At 45.1% G+C, this 16,352-nt stretch overlaps 2 protein-coding genes and 2 non-coding genes across 6 annotated transcripts; 1 reads left to right on the top strand and 3 right to left on the bottom strand.

Moving 5' to 3' along the window:
- Nucleotides 1–29: 29 nt before the first annotated feature.
- On the bottom strand, nucleotides 30–101 carry trnap-ugg (transfer RNA proline (anticodon UGG)). The gene has a single exon. It is a non-coding gene; the product is annotated as a tRNA-Pro (tRNA).
- Nucleotides 102–396: 295 nt separating this feature from the next.
- trnap-cgg (transfer RNA proline (anticodon CGG)) lies at nucleotides 397–468 on the bottom strand. The gene has a single exon. It is a non-coding gene; the product is annotated as a tRNA-Pro (tRNA).
- Nucleotides 469–876: 408 nt separating this feature from the next.
- Nucleotides 877–8,501, top strand: dtymk (deoxythymidylate kinase (thymidylate kinase)). 3 transcript variants are annotated; one of them, XM_061825285.1, is made up of 5 exons: nucleotides 878–1,059; nucleotides 2,502–2,610; nucleotides 2,696–2,786; nucleotides 4,116–4,313; nucleotides 8,371–8,501. In XM_061825285.1, exons 1-5 carry the CDS (start codon nucleotides 930–932, stop codon nucleotides 8,437–8,439), a joined length of 597 nt encoding a protein of 198 aa, XP_061681269.1. In that variant the 5' UTR covers nucleotides 878–929; the 3' UTR covers nucleotides 8,440–8,501. The 3 variants fall into 3 exon arrangements, with proteins under 3 accessions (XP_061681267.1, XP_061681269.1, XP_061681268.1); XM_061825284.1 differs by lacking the exon at nucleotides 8,371–8,501 and adding an exon at nucleotides 4,395–4,561 and having other exon boundaries at nucleotides 879–1,059; XM_061825283.1 differs by lacking the exon at nucleotides 8,371–8,501 and having other exon boundaries at nucleotides 877–1,059; nucleotides 4,116–4,561.
- Nucleotides 7,331–16,000, bottom strand: atg4b (autophagy related 4B, cysteine peptidase). The gene is made up of 13 exons (XM_061825282.1): nucleotides 15,919–16,000; nucleotides 13,892–13,993; nucleotides 12,773–12,844; nucleotides 12,588–12,686; nucleotides 12,408–12,509; nucleotides 12,250–12,322; nucleotides 12,088–12,167; nucleotides 11,830–12,017; nucleotides 10,217–10,295; nucleotides 9,991–10,136; nucleotides 9,852–9,908; nucleotides 8,393–8,486; nucleotides 7,331–7,660 (listed from the first exon to the last, which is right to left on the bottom strand). Exons 1-13 carry the CDS (start codon nucleotides 15,926–15,928, stop codon nucleotides 7,587–7,589), a joined length of 1,176 nt encoding a protein of 391 aa, XP_061681266.1. The 5' UTR covers nucleotides 15,929–16,000; the 3' UTR covers nucleotides 7,331–7,586.
- Nucleotides 16,001–16,352: the final 352 nt, after the last annotated feature.

The raw sequence follows: 16,352 nt of genomic DNA, 5'->3' as shown, positions 1-16,352 counted from the left end.
ATTTTTACCCCCCCCCCCAAAAAAAAAGCGGGCTCGTCCGGGATTTGAACCCGGGACCTCTCGCACCCAAAGCGAGAATCATACCCCTAGACCAACGAGCCATCTGACAGGATGTTATCCGCATTGTTTTATAAATTAGAGTTGATATATGCTGTGTGCGGTTCGGTTCCTTTTTGATTAAGTAAAAAAAGTTTATATAGGGTTGTATGTGATATATAATATATAAATAATATAAATTAAATACAAAGACCTGTAATAGTGACTTTTTATTCCTTTTAAGATAATGCCATAAATTTGTGTGTGAAAGCGGGAAGCGAATCCGCCGGTTGAACGAAATATTCGCGACGGCAACCAATCGGGAATGAGCTCGTCTCGCGGGGAAGAATTCAAAAGTTTGGGCTCGTCCGGGATTTGAACCCGGGACCTCTCGCACCCGAAGCGAGAATCATACCCCTAGACCAACGAGCCACGTGCCTAGTTGACTCGTCAGTACGATATATAAACTTGTCGCGACGCGTATCGATTCATGATTCTTGTCTGCTGTCGCTGTCTGTCGAACACGACGAGCGACAACCGCAACTGCTTCTCTTTCGACGTCTGCGTAAAGTGCATCGTCGCCTTCTTCTTGGCTGCTTACATATGACGGTTTCCGGTTGCTGCGTGCACTTTGGGTATGCTCGGAAAACTCACCCTCAGCGCGCGCGCGCGCTATACAATTTGAACTTTCGGGAAGCTAAGAGCCCTGGGGGAAGGTGTCGTCCGGTTAGTCGCAGCCCCGAGCGAGGACAACGTTTTCGTTTATAATTAATCGAAAATGGACAATTTTTGAGCGCCCTTCCGGGCGAGATGAAATAACCGCTGCCATTGGTTTACAGCGATGCACGTGATCCAAGCGGGCGAGAGCTGCCCCTCCCTTCCGGCCGACCAATATGGCGGCTAAGCGAGGCGCCCTCATTGTGCTGGAAGGGGTGGACAAAGCGGGCAAGACCACCCAGTGCAAGAAACTGGTGGAGGCGCTGCAGCAGAGCGGACACCCGGCGGAGATGATGAGGTTTCCCGGTGAGGGTCCGTCCACACTGGCTTCGGCTCCCCTCCGCGTGCCTCGTTTCCACTGACGAGGAATTTGTGAAAATGTGGCAAACAGTTCCCGAGATTCTTCCGAGCTCGGCCGTGAGCACATTTCCAACTTCCCCACGCACGAGATTTGCGCTTTTTAACTTTGTCGACATTCTCCCCTGACCCGTCGTTGTAACACACATGTGGTAGATTGCATGACAACAACACGACTCGACATCCTCAGAAACGGGATGGAGGAGTCCGGAAGTGACCCGAGAGCGGTTTCTTGGTACTTGTGTCGCGCCTCTCTCGTGTAAAGTACTTGGACGAGGTACCCACCCGAGTTCTGCTGCAAATGTTTTCCGTCTGTGTATACATTTTTACAACGAAAGCTATCAAAATTTACACAAAATAAATTTCACTAGAATCCCAGCGGTGCCTCCAATTTATGTAGCGCCTCTCGAGTATAAAATACTTCGACGAGGTAAGTACGAAACTAATAAATTCACTCGACATTAATTCCTTTAAATGTCTATTACAATTTTACTCTTTACCTGTGTATTTAGTTCTCTATCAAGCAGTCTCTGAAATAATATTTCCCCTTATGACTTAATATTATCCTCATTTAAATAATCAAGCGACCAAGTAAACTCACCACTATTTTAACTGTCTTGCAGATAGGCAAATAATAACGCTGGTTATGTAACAAAAAGTGTGAACATTTGATAACAAAATAAAAGGTGGACAAATCCAACATGTATACACAACAGTCAAATAAGAGGGGCCCAAAGAAATATGAATACAGCCGGCAAGCAAACAAAATTCAAACCCCGATGTCACTGCGGTGCTTCCCAAGGCAGGAGTGAAGAAAGGTGAAGGTGGCTTTTCCTCTGTCCGGCGTCCTCACGGTCCTCGTCCCTTTTTCTTCCTTGAAGTCCAAACACAGCCTCGCGAGCCGCGTTGGCTCGACGCTAGCGCCCCTTGTCCTCTCCTTCGTGGTCCGGTACACAGGCCTGGCGAGCTAGCGTTAGCTGGTTGCTAGCGCCCGAGCCAAGTCCCACGCATGCACTTAGCCCCTGTGGTAGCGGCTAACTCCACCGCGTTACGGCGCCATTTGAGGAGTCCGCTCCAACGACGCCGCATTCCAGTTGAACTTTCAACAGTCCTTGTCGAACACGTCGATCAACTTTTGATAAATGTCAACCGTTCACTTTCTTTATTCCTTTCGTTGCCCTCCAACAACCGAGCAACCAGATGTTTGCACATGTCTTATTTTGATTAAACACAAAGACAATCAGTCTGCTTTCGTGGAGGACTTCAGAAATATGACAATATTTACAGTTGCGAGGCTTAAAATGTATTTTAAAGTTCGGCAGGGACCTACGTTTTTTTTTTTTAAGCTATTTTTTTTTTTTTTTGGAGAAATTGTTTTTGCTCGTTGGCAGACAGAAGCACGACAATCGGAAAGCTGATCAGCGCTTACCTGGAGAAGAAGAGCGAGCTGGAGGACCACACGGTGCACCTCCTCTTCTCCGCCAACCGCTGGGAATTGGTGTAAGATCTTTGCGGTGCCGGGAATCACACCGTTTGCGTCTGTGGTCGTTTACTTCGGTTCTCGTATATATTTCCCCCTCCCGAGGCCTGAGATGAAGAGAAAGCTGGAACGAGGCACCACGCTCGTGGTGGACCGATACGCTTTCTCCGGGGCTGCCTTCACCAGCGCAAAACCGGTAAGGTGATCTCGACTCAGTCAGTGGAACACCCCGGAAATAACGCAAATGTTGCAATGCGATATGAAAACGAGGGTTCACTTTTTGCAAGGATAAAGTTGGCGGAATAGTGGGGGAACTGGTTAGAGCGTCTGCCTCACAGTTCTGAGGACCGAGGTTCAAATCCTGGCCCCGCCTGTGGGGAGTTTGCATGTTCTCCCCGTGCCTGCGTGGGTTTTCTCCGGGTGGGCACTCCGGTTTCCTCCCACATCCCGAAAACATGAAACATTAACTGGACACTCTAAATTGCCCCTAGGTGTGATTGATTGTGAGTGCGACTGTTATGTCTCCATGTGCCCTGCGATTGGCTGGCGACCAGTCCAGGGTGTAACCTACCTTCCAAATGTACATCAATAGTCTGAACGTTGAATTGAACCATTAATTGGACACTTTAAATTGCCTCTAGTTTGTCTCCATGTGCCCTGCGATTGGCTGGCGACCAGTCAAGGGTGTAACCTACCTCCCAAATTTACACCAATAGTCTGAACGTTGAATTGAACCATTAATTGGACACTTTAAATTGCCTCTAGTTTGTCTCAATGTGCCCTGCGATTGGCTGGCGACCAATCCAGGGTGTAACCTACCTCCCAAATTTACATTAATAGTCTGAACTATTAATTGGACACTCTAAATTGCCTCTAGTTTGTCTCCATGTGCCCTGCGATTGGCTGGCGACCAGTCAAGGGTGTAACCTACCTCCCAAATTTACACCAATAGTCTGAACGTTGAATTGAACCATTAATTGGACACTTTAAATTGCCTCTAGTTTGTCTCAATGTGCCCTGTGATTGGCTGGCGACCAATCCAGGGTGTAACCTACCTCCCAAATTTGCATTAATAGTCTGAACTATTAATTGGACACTCTAAATTCCCTTTAGTTTGTCTCCATGTGCCCTGCGATTGGCTGGCGACCAGTCAAGGGTGTAACCTACCTCCCAAATTTACACCAATAGTCTGAACGTTGAATTGAACCATTAATTGGACACTTTAAATTGCCTCTAGTTTGTCTCAATGTGCCCTGTGATTGGCTGGTGACCAATCCAGGGTGTAACCTACCTCCCAAATTTGCATTAATAGTCTGAACTATTAATTGGACACTCTAAATTGCCTCTAGTTTGTCTCAATGTGCCCTGCGATTTGTTGGCGACCAGTCGGGTGTACCCCGCCTCCTGCGCGTTGACAGCTGGGATTGGCTCCACCACTCCCCGCGACCCTCATGAGGTTAAGCGGCAAAGAAAATGGATGGATGGATAGTTATAAGATTATGAGAGAAATTTGTCTTCAATTTAGGGTTTCAGTCTGGACTGGTGCACCAGGCCGGACGTGGGTCTGCCCAAGCCGGACATGGTCCTGTTCCTGCGCTTGAGCGCGGCCGAGGCGGCTTCGCGAGGTCGCTACGGCGAGGAGCGCTACGAGGACGTCGCCTTCCAGGGCGCCGTGCTCGAGCGCTTCTTGCAGCTCATGGACGACCCGTCCGTCAACTGGAAGGTGAGAACGCCGTCAGGCCGGCCTCGCTCTCTCGGCGCTCGGTCGTCTCCTTTCCTCACGTGGCCTCGCCGTTCCGCGCAGGTGGTGGACGCGTCCGGCGGCGTGGACGACGTTCACGGCGACATCGTCCAGAAAAGCCTGGACGCCGTCCGCGCGGCGCAGACGCAACCTCTCGGAGAACTCTGGAAGTGAACTACTGCTCACTTCGCTTTCTTTAATAAAAAAATTTCAAAATTTGTCATTTCAAACGACTGTGTCGCAAAAGTGAAAATTATTATAGCGTGGTACCTCGACTCACAAACGTCTCCAGTAATGAAAAATTCTAGTTGTAGTTAAAAATATCGTCTCCAGTTACAAAGGAAAATTCAGGATACGAAAAGAAAAAAACTAGCCTGGATTGGCAGCCTCCAAATTCCACCGAACATAAACGTGTCGCATCTTTGTATGAAAGTGGCGCGAAAGAGCTGCTCTCCCATTGGCCAGGCCCGGAGCGTCTTCCTGGCATCCCATTGGACAGGAGGCTTGGAACGGATTAGGTTATTTACATGTAAAAAGGGCTTCTACTTACGAAAAATTCACATTGTGGAATAACTTCTGGAGTGAATGAATTTTGTAAGTAGAGGTACCACTGCAAAGTTGTCATTTTCTGATGGTATCAAGGTCCGTTATGTGCGTCTCAAAACATCTTTGCCCACTGAAATGAATAGAAACACCATTCATTCGTTCCAGCGCCCTTAAATAAATTCTTCATCAGAAAATGTACTTTTAACAGTACTGTACTGTGAGAAATTTGAAAAACTTTGTAATGTGAAAAATCTTTATCCCATGAGAACTTAGTGTGGCGAGTGTAGGGGTGGCTTGTCATAGGTAGGAAAAAAAAAAAGTTAATTTACTCCAATAGTTGAAAACATTTGGTCAAAATGTCACATTTTTAGCCATTTTTTTTTCCAACTAAAAAGCACACCATGATTGAAGTGACAATTTTACTCAAAATTGTCGTAATTTCATGAGGAACCCCCCCCCCCATTTTACTTGAACAGTTATATCAGGAAAAATGTTTAAGTGTACCGTAATGTCCGGCCTATAAGCCGCGATTTTTTTCACACGATTTCAAGCCTGCGGTTTATGCGGCGTTGCTGCTAATTTGTGCATTTTTTCTAACGGCCGCAAGGGGGCCCCCAGGCGGAAAAGGTAACAGTGAGACCGGTGGAATATATTTCCCGAGGAAGTGACTTTTACCGGGCTTGTTAGCGCTGTGCTAGCGTGTTGCTGCTATGTTACTGCCGTGTGTCAGTGATATTTACCAGTACGTTTTATTTTAACAGGCCCTGTTAGCGTTAGCTTTAGCGCGGTGCTAGCATTAGCTAGTATTAGTGCAACCCTGGCGCCACGCTAGCATTAAACTCTTTCTGTGTACCCTCTTTCTTTGTAAATATCTCGTGTTTCCATGTGGGCACATGTGGCTTTTACACGGCGGCGGCGTACGTATGTACCAAACGGTATTTCCTTTACAAATGTACTCGGTGAGGCTTGGATCCAGGTGCGCTCTGTAGGCCGGAAATTATGGCAAAATACGGAAAAATCTTTATCCCGTGACAACTTAGTGGCAAGTGTAGGAGAGGGTTGTAATATCTAATATTACTAAATGGTTTTAATGTTTTAAAAAAAGAAGTTAATTTACCCCAATAGTTGTAAACGTATGGCAAAAATGTCACATTTTTAGGCAATTTTTTTTTTTTTTTCAGAAAAAAACCCACCATGATTGAAGTGACAATTTTACTCAAAATAGTCGTAATATCATGAGGAATTACCCCACCATTTTACTTGAACAGTTATATCAGGGGGGGAAAAAAGTGTTACTGTAATTTTATGAATAAAATATCATTTGAAAACTCAATTTTACTTGAAAAATGTCAAAAACTTTCCCCAATCTAAAAAAAATGTATGTTCAATATTTTTCCATAAGGACTTGAGTATTGTACTCTATAGACAAAGTGATACATTCGCACACCACCAAAAACCCATGCTCACAACTGTTGCAAATATATTGTCCTTTGTGACTGTCAAAGTAGCTCATTAGCGCCCCCCAAGTGATACTGTCTTTCCACTCCAAGGAAACCAATGTGAATTGATGGTGGCCTGATATTTTGAAGTTGACTGGCGCCATCTCGCATCTCGGGATCCAAGACGCACGTGGGGTTCAACTTTTCACTCTTATCTCAAGTCCAAAAATAAAAATGCTTTGCACCTTCAAGTCAAGGCACCAGTGGAAAAAGTTTGCGTTTTACATGAATAAAGTTGTCACTTATCTTGTCAAAAAAAAACAACTTTACTTTGAAGAGTCCTTGATGGTGTAGCGGTACAGACGCCTACCTTTGGTGCGGGCAGCGTGGGTTCGATTCCCACTCTCTACTGGTGTCAATATATGACCGGCGACCAGTTCACGATGTAGTCTGCATTTTGCCTGAAGCTAGCTGGGATAGGCTCCAGCTTTCCCCTGATCCTTGTGAGGATAAGCAGCTTTGCTAATGATATGACATCATAGGTAATTTCTCAAATATTTTCCTTGCAGGATGTTTTTTTATCAAGTTAGTTTTTGACTGAATTAGACTTTTCCCTTCTTTTTCCTCTCCTAATAAGATTGCGACCAGTCCATTTCCAATTTTTTTTCTCCATCTTTTCTGGTGATATCTGGCTTCCTGTTTGAATGAACTCCTCGTGAACTCTTTTTTTTTCTTCTTCGGATTGCTACTCATAAATTTGAAAGTGATTTGAGACGTCGTATGAAATCTTAGTCGAGTTTATTTATCACTTCCTTCTTATCTGTGTGTGTGTGTGTGTGTATATTTACATATTCTACTTCCAAAAGATGTAACTTTTGAGAGTAGTGTATGATGGTGAGTAAATAAATAATCTGATGTCTGATGGGCAAGGATACTTTTTGCAATGAGTGGTCATGTATAGCATTAGCTGAAGCAAGTGGGGGTGGGGGGCAGCGTTAGGCGGGGGGGGGGGGGGCAAGGCACCGTTCCGATCTCCTTACTAACATTAGTCAGTGATGCGGTTAAGACTCCCATGGAAAAACATTTGGAGGTGAGGATGCGCATACGAAGTCCCATCCTGCATTTCAGGGCGGGGGGTGGACGTTCCCGACCCCGACCTCGGCTTTTCCCCCCCTCACAGTGCGGGGAAAGATGAGCGAATCTTCTTTTTTTTTCTTTTGTCGGTTTGTTGAGGCCTCAGAGCGCGTCGGGACCGCCGCCGGCGTCGCCCTCACAAGGAAAGGATCTCAAACTCTTCGTCCTCGGAGTCGAAGAAACGCTCCAGCCGGTCCGAGTCCGAGAAATCTGCAAAACGGGAAAAATATTTGGAGGAAAGATTGATTTTTTTTATAAGAGAATAAAGTTGTAAGAGGGGAAAAAGTAAGAAAATTAGTGAAAAAAATGTTTCGTTTTTCTTCATAACTGACAAACATTCCAACTTTTCTCCTCACAATACTTGATTGCCACGAGCGTATGAGTTTTTTTCTTAATTACAACCGCCATTCATCCATTTTCTTAGCCGCTTATCCTCACGAGGGTCGCAGGAGTGCTTGAGCCTATCCCAGCTCTCAACGGGCAGGAGGCGGGGCACACTCGGAACTGGTTGCCAGCCAATCGCAAGGCACATGGGAGACAGACAACCAATCACACTCACAATCACACCTTGGGGCAATTTAGAGTGTCCAATTAATGTTGCGTGTTTTTGGGATGTGGGAGGACACCGGAGTGCCCGGAGAAAAACCAACGCAGGCACGGGGAGAACATGCAAACTCCACACAGGGGGATCGAACCCGGGACCTCAGAACTGTGAGGCCGACGCATTACCAGCTGATCCACCGTACCGCCTAATTACAACCTAAAATAACAAAACTTTGGGGAAAACTGGAGCTTGAAAGTACAACCTTTTGCATTTTCTTCATTGAATTTAATTACGTAAACAATTGGCATCAATAATAATACAAGATGAATAGTACATTACATATACATTTTATTCTTCTCTCCAAAAAAATGAAAAGGTAACTCTTGAAGTGTTTTTACCGGGAGTGAGGTTGAGCGCGTCCACGCTGACCATGTGCGACGGCTGACTGTCCACCAGCTCAAACATCGGCAAGCCTCCTCTGCTACACGACAACTACACACACGGGAGATTCGTGATGCGGACACAAAAGTTGTGGATTCGTCCAACCTCTGCGCATTCGACTTCTTCCCAATACTTCTGTTCACGCTATCAAATACGGTGATGCCTCGGTTCTCGACCGCAATCCATTCCAGATAACGGTTAGGGAAGTGATTTGTTCGAAAACCAAATTGATGATTTCCATTACAATGAATGGAAAAAGAAATAATGCGCTCCAAGCCTAAAAAAAATGTGCCTGGTTAATGCCTTTTTTTTTTTTATCCTTTCCTGATAATAAACTGCATAATAGAAATACATGTATAATTTAAATACTTTATATAATAAAACAATTTCAGAAATATATTTATTTTTTGCTTAAAATGTATGCTTTAGTAGTAGAGTAGGCTAGGCTGGGAGCCCATTGGCCTATCTGTAGCGACTCGGCCCCCAGCCTTGTAAACTTTTTTATGAACAAAAGTGCAGAATAACTTTAAACAAGCAACTTGCCTTCTTTGGAGCCATGATTTGGAGTTACTACGGTAGTCCTCGTTAAGAAGAAAAACAACAGTCCGGGTATTTTTTTCGGAGGGGGCGGGGCGTTCATATTGACAATAACAAACCGTATCGTGGGTGGGTCAACTGCTTGCGCCGCCCGCAATATGTTATTTCCGGGTTTTTCGGCGGCAGCCTTGTAAACTTTTTTTATTAACAAAAGAATAACTTTAAACAAGCAATTTGGCTTCTTTGTAGCCATGATTGCGGCTTAATACAGTCGTCCTCGATAAGAAGTAAAACAACGGTCACTACCGGGACACGTCGGTGTGCAGAGGCCGAGTTATACAGAATAATAAAAGCGTGCGTTATCTCATTTCCGTTTTTGTTTTTTTGTTTTTTTTTTTTTTGGGGGGGGGGTGTTCAAAAAGACAATAACAAAACGCGTCGTGGGGGGGGGGGGGGTGTCAGCTGCTTGAGCCTCGCGGATTATATTATTTCCGGGTTGTTTCGGGGGCCGTCCAACTACCGATTTTCATTCGAAAACAGAAGCAAAAAAAAAAATTTAATAAAAAAATCTAAAAATTTTCACTCGATTTGTTCCAAAAGGGGGACGTTCCGAGAACCGAGGCTTTACTGTAACTTTGGGTGTCCCATTACTTTTGTATTAGCTTTTCAACTTCCTGTACGTGTCCCAATACTTTTGTCTAAGCATTTCAACTTCCTGTGGGTATGTTTGGTCAAATCATTGCACTTCCTTACGGTTTCCCCACACTGCTGCCAACTGTTACGAATACCAGTTAGTCCAAACTTTTCACTTCCTGTAGGTTTATAATAAACAGAGAATAATATTTCGCCTCCATTATTTTGACTGCATTGCGTACGTACCCTCCTTATGCGCACGCACCAGTCGTCGAAGTCGTCCTCCGTTCTGCAGAAGAAACCCTGGAGGACACGAGAACACGGCTTCTGTTAGCAAGGTGACGCGGCGCAAAACGGCCGCCGGCGGGTTGGGGAGGCTCATTACGGCGGCGATGGACGGGTCCAGTTCGCAGATGTGCATGCGGCAGGGCGGGTGCTGGCAGTGGTACGTGTCGTCGGGCACCCGGCCGTCGTCGCAGGGCTCCACGGCGGGCTGCGTGGTGTGCGGGTCCAAGTAGATCAGCTCCTCGCCTGACGCGCCGGAAAAGCAAACCAGAGGCTGACAAGATGGCGGACGCCCGACGGGGGGAGCAAAACGAGGAGAGACGTACCGACGTAACCGATGAAGTAGTGAGCGCTGTTTGGTTTGCCGCCGATGACGCCCAGGGACTGGGGCAGCATGAAGCATTGCTGTGATGGCGCGACAACATTTTGGCTATTATTATCAGTTTATTAACCTTACATTACAAAGATTCAAGTTTCTGGAAACACGCACCATGTTGAAAATATGCAGGCTCAAGTATCAGGATACATTTTTTTTCAATTTACTGGCAGCATCCTAAACTTTTTCCAACTTCCTGCCTGAGCGTCCTAATTCTTTTGCCCACATCTTGCAGTTTACTGTAGATGTCCCACAACTTTTATCCAAATTCTACCTTATTGTTTGCCAAAATTGCAATAATCTTCATAATCATCGTACTTTAACACTGCCTGTTGGGCTGACATTTTGAAGGCAAGCGGGAAAAAAAGTAAACGGCTGATTGGATGCTAACGTGACAATGCAAAGGGATACATTTTGTACACGTAAAATGAAAATTCACAGTTGATACATACAACAATTTAAAATCAAACGTACGCAGTACACCTGTGTACACTTGGTGTTTTGCTTTTCCTGCTGTGGATGCGCATGGAAAGCGCTGCCGACTTTGACCTTCCTAGTTTAGCGTCGCCGTCACTGAGAGTAGTGTCAATTGGTCGGGCGCCATCTTGGTACTCCCAAAACGTGTGGAAGACATTGTTTACAGGTTGGATTATGGTAAGGGGGGGGGGGTGTCCTTAAAGTTTTGCATGTAGATTTAAAATTGGTCGTGTGAGCTCGACAATTTTTCAGTTCCGGTAACATGAAGGATTTTTAATTCGACTTGGTGAGCCAAAAAACTGCAAAGGAAAGACATAGAACACCAGGACTACCAAGAAACCTTGCATATTACCTACAGCCTGATTTCTGTGACGTGTTAACTTTTCCCAAAATATGCTGTGAAGCACTATCATCATAACATAGCAAAAAAACAAAGCAATTTTTGTCATAAAAACATTACATTTCAAGTCAATCAGTTCGCTATATTTTTGGAAATAAGGACTCGCAATGGGAAAATACATGCTAAACGCATGCACGTCCTATTTCACACAGAAAATTGAAACTTGTTACCTCGCATTTGAAAATATAATTCAATTTGCAGAGTTGTGTATTATGAAATTCACCAAAAATTTCACAGAAAATGTGTTTTCTTGCTTATCCACCAATGAAGTTTTGGAAAATATTAATATCGCTTTTTCGCGAAAAACTGCCGGCTATAAAGGTGAAGAAGTGTGTCAATAACGACAACCGTAAACAAAACTTTGTTCAAGTGAATTGAGCTCATCAGAAAATACAAAAGAAAAAACCTTTACAAACAAACTTTAACAGTGTCAAAGTAAATCTTTCTAACTTAGCTGTGGAATGTTTTCTCACAGCCACAAAACTGGCGATTTACGCAAGTCGGCATGCTTGTTTTGGGAGTACCAAGATGGCGGATAGCGACTTCAGTTTTGGTGGCCAATGAGCAACTAATCTTTTAGTCTTTTTTTTTTTTTTTTTTGGGGGGGGGGGATCAGCGGTCGCTGTAGTTCATCTACCAATGCATAGCTTTGTCATAGACTATCGCAGCATAGAGGAGACCATCACCTTGAGTGTTTGTATGTAGGCGTCGTTGATATCGCTGAGTCCCAGCCTGAGCGGTATGAGCAGCACGAGCGGCCTCCAAAAGTCCACATCCTCCCCGGCCAGTGCGCAGGCGCCCTCCGCGCAGCCGTTGAGTTCGCTCGTCGCCGCCGAATCGCCGCACGCGTCCAGCCAAGGCATGCACAGGCGCTCTGCGGCAAACACCGCGACCGGTCGGCGTGGCTTCTGCCGTCTCCGCGCGAGCGATCGCCGGCAACTCACTGATCTCCTCGATGACCACCGTGTTGTCCATGGCCACGTGCACCACCAGCCTGCTCCACATGTCGAAAACCGCTAACTTCCTGCACGACGACAAACAGCGGACTAGTCGACAGACCTTGTCGGGGGTGAACTCACTTGTTTATCTAAAAACAAGAGACTCACTTGAGAACTTGTGCAACTGTGTTTGGTCCGTACCACTGTCCTATGGGCTTGCCCTCGCCAACTCCCATCTGGGCTGCCGGATACATTCCGCAAAGCCAAAGAATAAGCCGAGCGGCAGGAAGCGGGGACGGCCGCGCCACCAGCCGGCAGCCACTCACCGATCTGATGTATGGAATAGTAGCTGTCCTTCTTGTCGATGAAGGCGTTGAGGATGCTGACGTATTCTTGCCTCTGCTTGTGCCCGGACGACCATCGCCAGTCTGCAGGCGGGGACACGATGACGAGCGACCGGGTCGCGTCCAATCGCCGGTCACGTGCCTTACGGCGAAGTACGGTACCTCTGCCCAAGTGCCGGCACATCAGCGCCTCGCCCAGGATCATCTGCCCGCACCGCAGCATGCAGCCCCAGCCCGTGTCCGACGTGGGCCCCGTGCCGCCTGAAAACGTAAATTCATGCTCAGGATTTTATTCAACAAAAATAAATAGATGAATCAAAGGACACCCCGCCGCCCACGGCACTCACCTATGGGTGGGAAGTTTTTTCTGTACGTGAACCAAAGTCTCGAGGTGACATCTGATAGAATGTCATCTTTTTCTATTGTGAAACGACACAATTGAAAAACAGCAAGTCATGATGCTAATTTCAAGGCGCGCGGAGGGGGGTTATTAGCAATCACTGCTGAGAGGAGTGATCGCATAATCGGGGATGAGAATTTTCTGCGGAGTCGCGGAATTAACGACTTTTTTCAGCTGAAAACGTGTAGATTCGTTGAGAAATTTTTTTGGGTGCGGCTTGACGCGGGGCGAGGCTGCGATCAAGACCGGCCGCCACCATCTATTGGCAACGCTCGTCGTGAAATTATTCCCAGCCGTGATTGCGGAAAACGCAATTGCTACCGCTTAAATTAAATTTGGTGTTTATAATAACGACAACATTCCAATTTCCGGCAGCATTTTGGCGGTATTTTCACTCCGATGTTAGCATTTCTTAGAGAAACATTTTGTTTACTACAGCATAGATATAACTTATAGACATACGTACGCATACGTTATCGAGCGGTCGGTGTGTTTGCCGGTGTGGCGAAAGTCTTGGAGCGAAAAGATGAAGATCGTGCCGGGGAAATTGATAAAAACCCACGGGGTAAAAAAACTGTTTCAGATTGAAAAAAGTGTAACCGTGCAGATAGGAACGAAAACGGTATCAACGTGTCTAACCGAACATGTACAAAAATTGGACGTTCCCGGCAAAGTGCTGTGCACTCTGTGTTCCGATAGGAGCAAAAAATATCTAGGACATATCCAAACCAGGAAACACAAAGGTAAGTTAGCCGTAAATTTGTCAAATATGATATAATTGACAACTGTTAAGACATTGTTCATTCTCATCCCTGCATAATTCCACGACAAAAGTCCAGTTTTTCGTATCTCAAGCCACCACCGCATGGCTTATTTCTCGTCATCGTGTTGATTTCTGTTGCGAAAGGTGGGTGGTTATCAATATCTGGCAAGCATGTGACCAAGTGTCCCTTCCCTTGGACTTTCCATTTTTGACTGTTTTGATTATTTCCATTGGTTGTATTCATTCCAACTGAGCTCTGCGGGCTACAGTGTAAATCCCGACAAAAAAATAAACGGCGCTTACCTGTGAGCGCATCGTATTCCCTCCCTAAGATCCAAACGGGGTCCGAAGTCTCGGGGAAATCTTCAAACTCACCGAAGCGAAGTGTGTCGTACGTCAGCGTCGCTGTCGAGTAAAGCAAATATTTTTGGGACCAGAATTTAATACAGTTCTCTGGTGTTTTAATAGAATAAAACAACCCAAAGATCAAGAATTACAGCACACTTTTCACCCTAAGAAAACAGGCCAGTTGAAATCAGGCAGTTTTGGGGGGGGGAATACTTTCTCAAGTCTGTAGGACTCATGTATTTGTCCTAAATAAATTCATCCATCCATTTTACAAGACACTTATACTTACTAACAAAAAAAAAAAAAAGTGCATCGTGAGACCAAAATTCTACCGGTAAAGCAACACAACGAAATACTCGCCCGGCAGAATCTGCCACGCTGCCGGCTACCCGCGCACCAGTACCATCAGGTCTCGAACGACCTCAAGCGCGCTTACTTCGCCACGGCATGTATAAATACAGTCAAGACATCGACGAAGACATCCCCACCGACACCGTGTTCGACGAATAAGCCTACGCTGACCGTAATGGACCTGTGGAAACGCCCGAAGGAAGTGGCTGCCTTCCTGGAACTAGAAGTCCACTGAACAATGCGATTGCCTGGCTACAACAACAAAAAAAGTGATATATAGTATATGTAATAAATCCAATATGCAACATTCCTTCGATGGTTCAGGTCCTTGAAAGAAAGGAGTCATTTTGTGACCATTGGAAGTTTTGAATCTCATCAAATAACTATATGAGGTTCCTCAAGGTTCAATTCTTAGACCCTTTCTGTTAAACTCAAGATAGGCTAACCTTTTGTTATGTGTCCTTTTAAAACAAAATAACCAACACTTGCTTCAGTTAAACCACAAAAAAAAACAGCTAATTATTGATTGCTATTCATAAATCCCTGATGTCGTTGTCTTTAAAAAGAGATCCCAAATCCACACCCTTTGGTGTACTGATACAATCTGATCTGACTTTAAGCAGTCGCACCATATTAATCACGAAAAGAGCCTTCCACCGTCTGAAGATTATATCTCGAGCAAAGGGTTCCGCGTCTTGAGCAGATCACGAGAAGCAAATCCATGCTTTTATCTCAAGCAAGCTCGACTGTTGTAATGGACTCAGACACCCCGCAGAAGCGCATTAAAAAGCTGCAGCTCGAGTTGAGAGCAGAGATCTCTACACAGGCTACGGGTCAGCTATAGGTCAATAAATTATAAAATGGTTTGAGTCGTGAATACATTAAAGAAATACTAATGGTTATGAACCTAGTTGGACTATTGAGATCTACAAACTCAGCGTCCCTTGCCTAAGACACATTTTTAATGGTTTGTATTTTAGCTAGTGAACTACTTTCAAATTGACTAATGATACCTGACAAGACCATACCATTTGGTACGTAAAACTGAACGGAAGGATGGAAAAAAACTGGATGGATGAACACCCCTCTCCCCAAAGACACTTTTGGAATGATCCTATTTTAAGCTTTTGTCCCACTGACTTAACATTTAATGCCTTATGATTCACAATAGGCTGTCATTTATCAAGTCCCCCGCCATAAAGAAAGCGATTCAGCAGCCAACTTTTATACAATGTCAGAGTTGTCAATCATCTTTTGGTAATGATGACTGGGCAAACGCTAAAATATTAGCATAAAAAAAATCCAAGGACTTATCACGACTTCTTGTATACAAACTACACATGGCATCGAGTGATATCAAGATTTTACCTTCAGAATTTTTGGGGGTAAAAAAAAAAAAAAAAAAAAAAATCAAAATCAGACTAGCGTAAATTAGCAGTTAGCTTTGGTTATCACTTTAGCGAGGCTAACGCCAACGAAGCTCCAAAGGAATGTCGCTTCCGTCTTAAGATGGCAACCCCAGGCCTATCGTCTTCGGGAGTGAGCATTTGTTGTGTACGTGTTGTTGTCTTGTGTTGTTTTGACAACAGTTACAGTTATTGCGTTATTTTGACTTCCAAATCTCGCCTTACCTGCGTCCATCCCGACGAGCTGCGCTGGACTTGTTTGTTGTTCTCGAGCCTCGCTAGCCGTGGCTCGACCAATAGTAAGAGAGTACTGGTGCGGAAGTGCCGACGATGGCATGTATAGCCAATAGAAATCGATATTCGGCCAGTGCTGACCAATCCAAAACTGGCGACGTGGAGTCCCGATTTTGCCGTAAAACGCAGGATGGCGCTGTCACTCCGCGTACACGGGCGACGTACGAATCACAGCGTGACTTAGTTCCAACTGCTAAATGTAAAAAAATATCTTTTATTTCTGTACGCCGTGTTTTTTTTTTTTATCTCCATCACTGTTTTATCATAGTTTACTATAGAAATAATGTAAGCTATTGACGTTGCAAATACAAGTGCCGTGATTTTTTTTTTTTTTGGAGTGGGGCGCCGCCATATTGGTCAGGGCA

This window comes from Syngnathoides biaculeatus, chromosome 7, assembly GCF_019802595.1.
Source record: "Syngnathoides biaculeatus isolate LvHL_M chromosome 7, ASM1980259v1, whole genome shotgun sequence".
Taxonomy (NCBI): domain Eukaryota; kingdom Metazoa; phylum Chordata; class Actinopteri; order Syngnathiformes; family Syngnathidae; genus Syngnathoides; species Syngnathoides biaculeatus.
Note: the sequence above shows the minus strand (reverse complement) of the source record. Positions and strands in the feature narration are given on the sequence as shown.

Bases quoted from the DNA above. Each gene is read 5' to 3' on its own strand.
- dtymk (XM_061825283.1), top strand. From the start codon at position 930: ATGGCGGCTAAGCGAGGCGCCCTCATTGTGCTGGAAGGGGTGGACAAA. The intron at 1,060-2,501 runs GTGAGGGTCCGT...GCTCGTTGGCAG, and splicing joins GGAGATGATGAGGTTTCCCG to ACAGAAGCACGACAATCGGA. The intron at 2,611-2,695 runs GTAAGATCTTTG...CCCCCTCCCGAG, and splicing joins GCCAACCGCTGGGAATTGGT to GCCTGAGATGAAGAGAAAGC.
- atg4b (XM_061825282.1), bottom strand. The intron at 12,687-12,772 runs GTGAGTGCCGTG...TTACGTTTTCAG, and splicing joins AAAAAACTTCCCACCCATAG to GCGGCACGGGGCCCACGTCG. The intron at 10,296-11,829 runs GTGATGGTCTCC...GCGCCATCACAG, and splicing joins CCTACATACAAACACTCAAG to CAATGCTTCATGCTGCCCCA.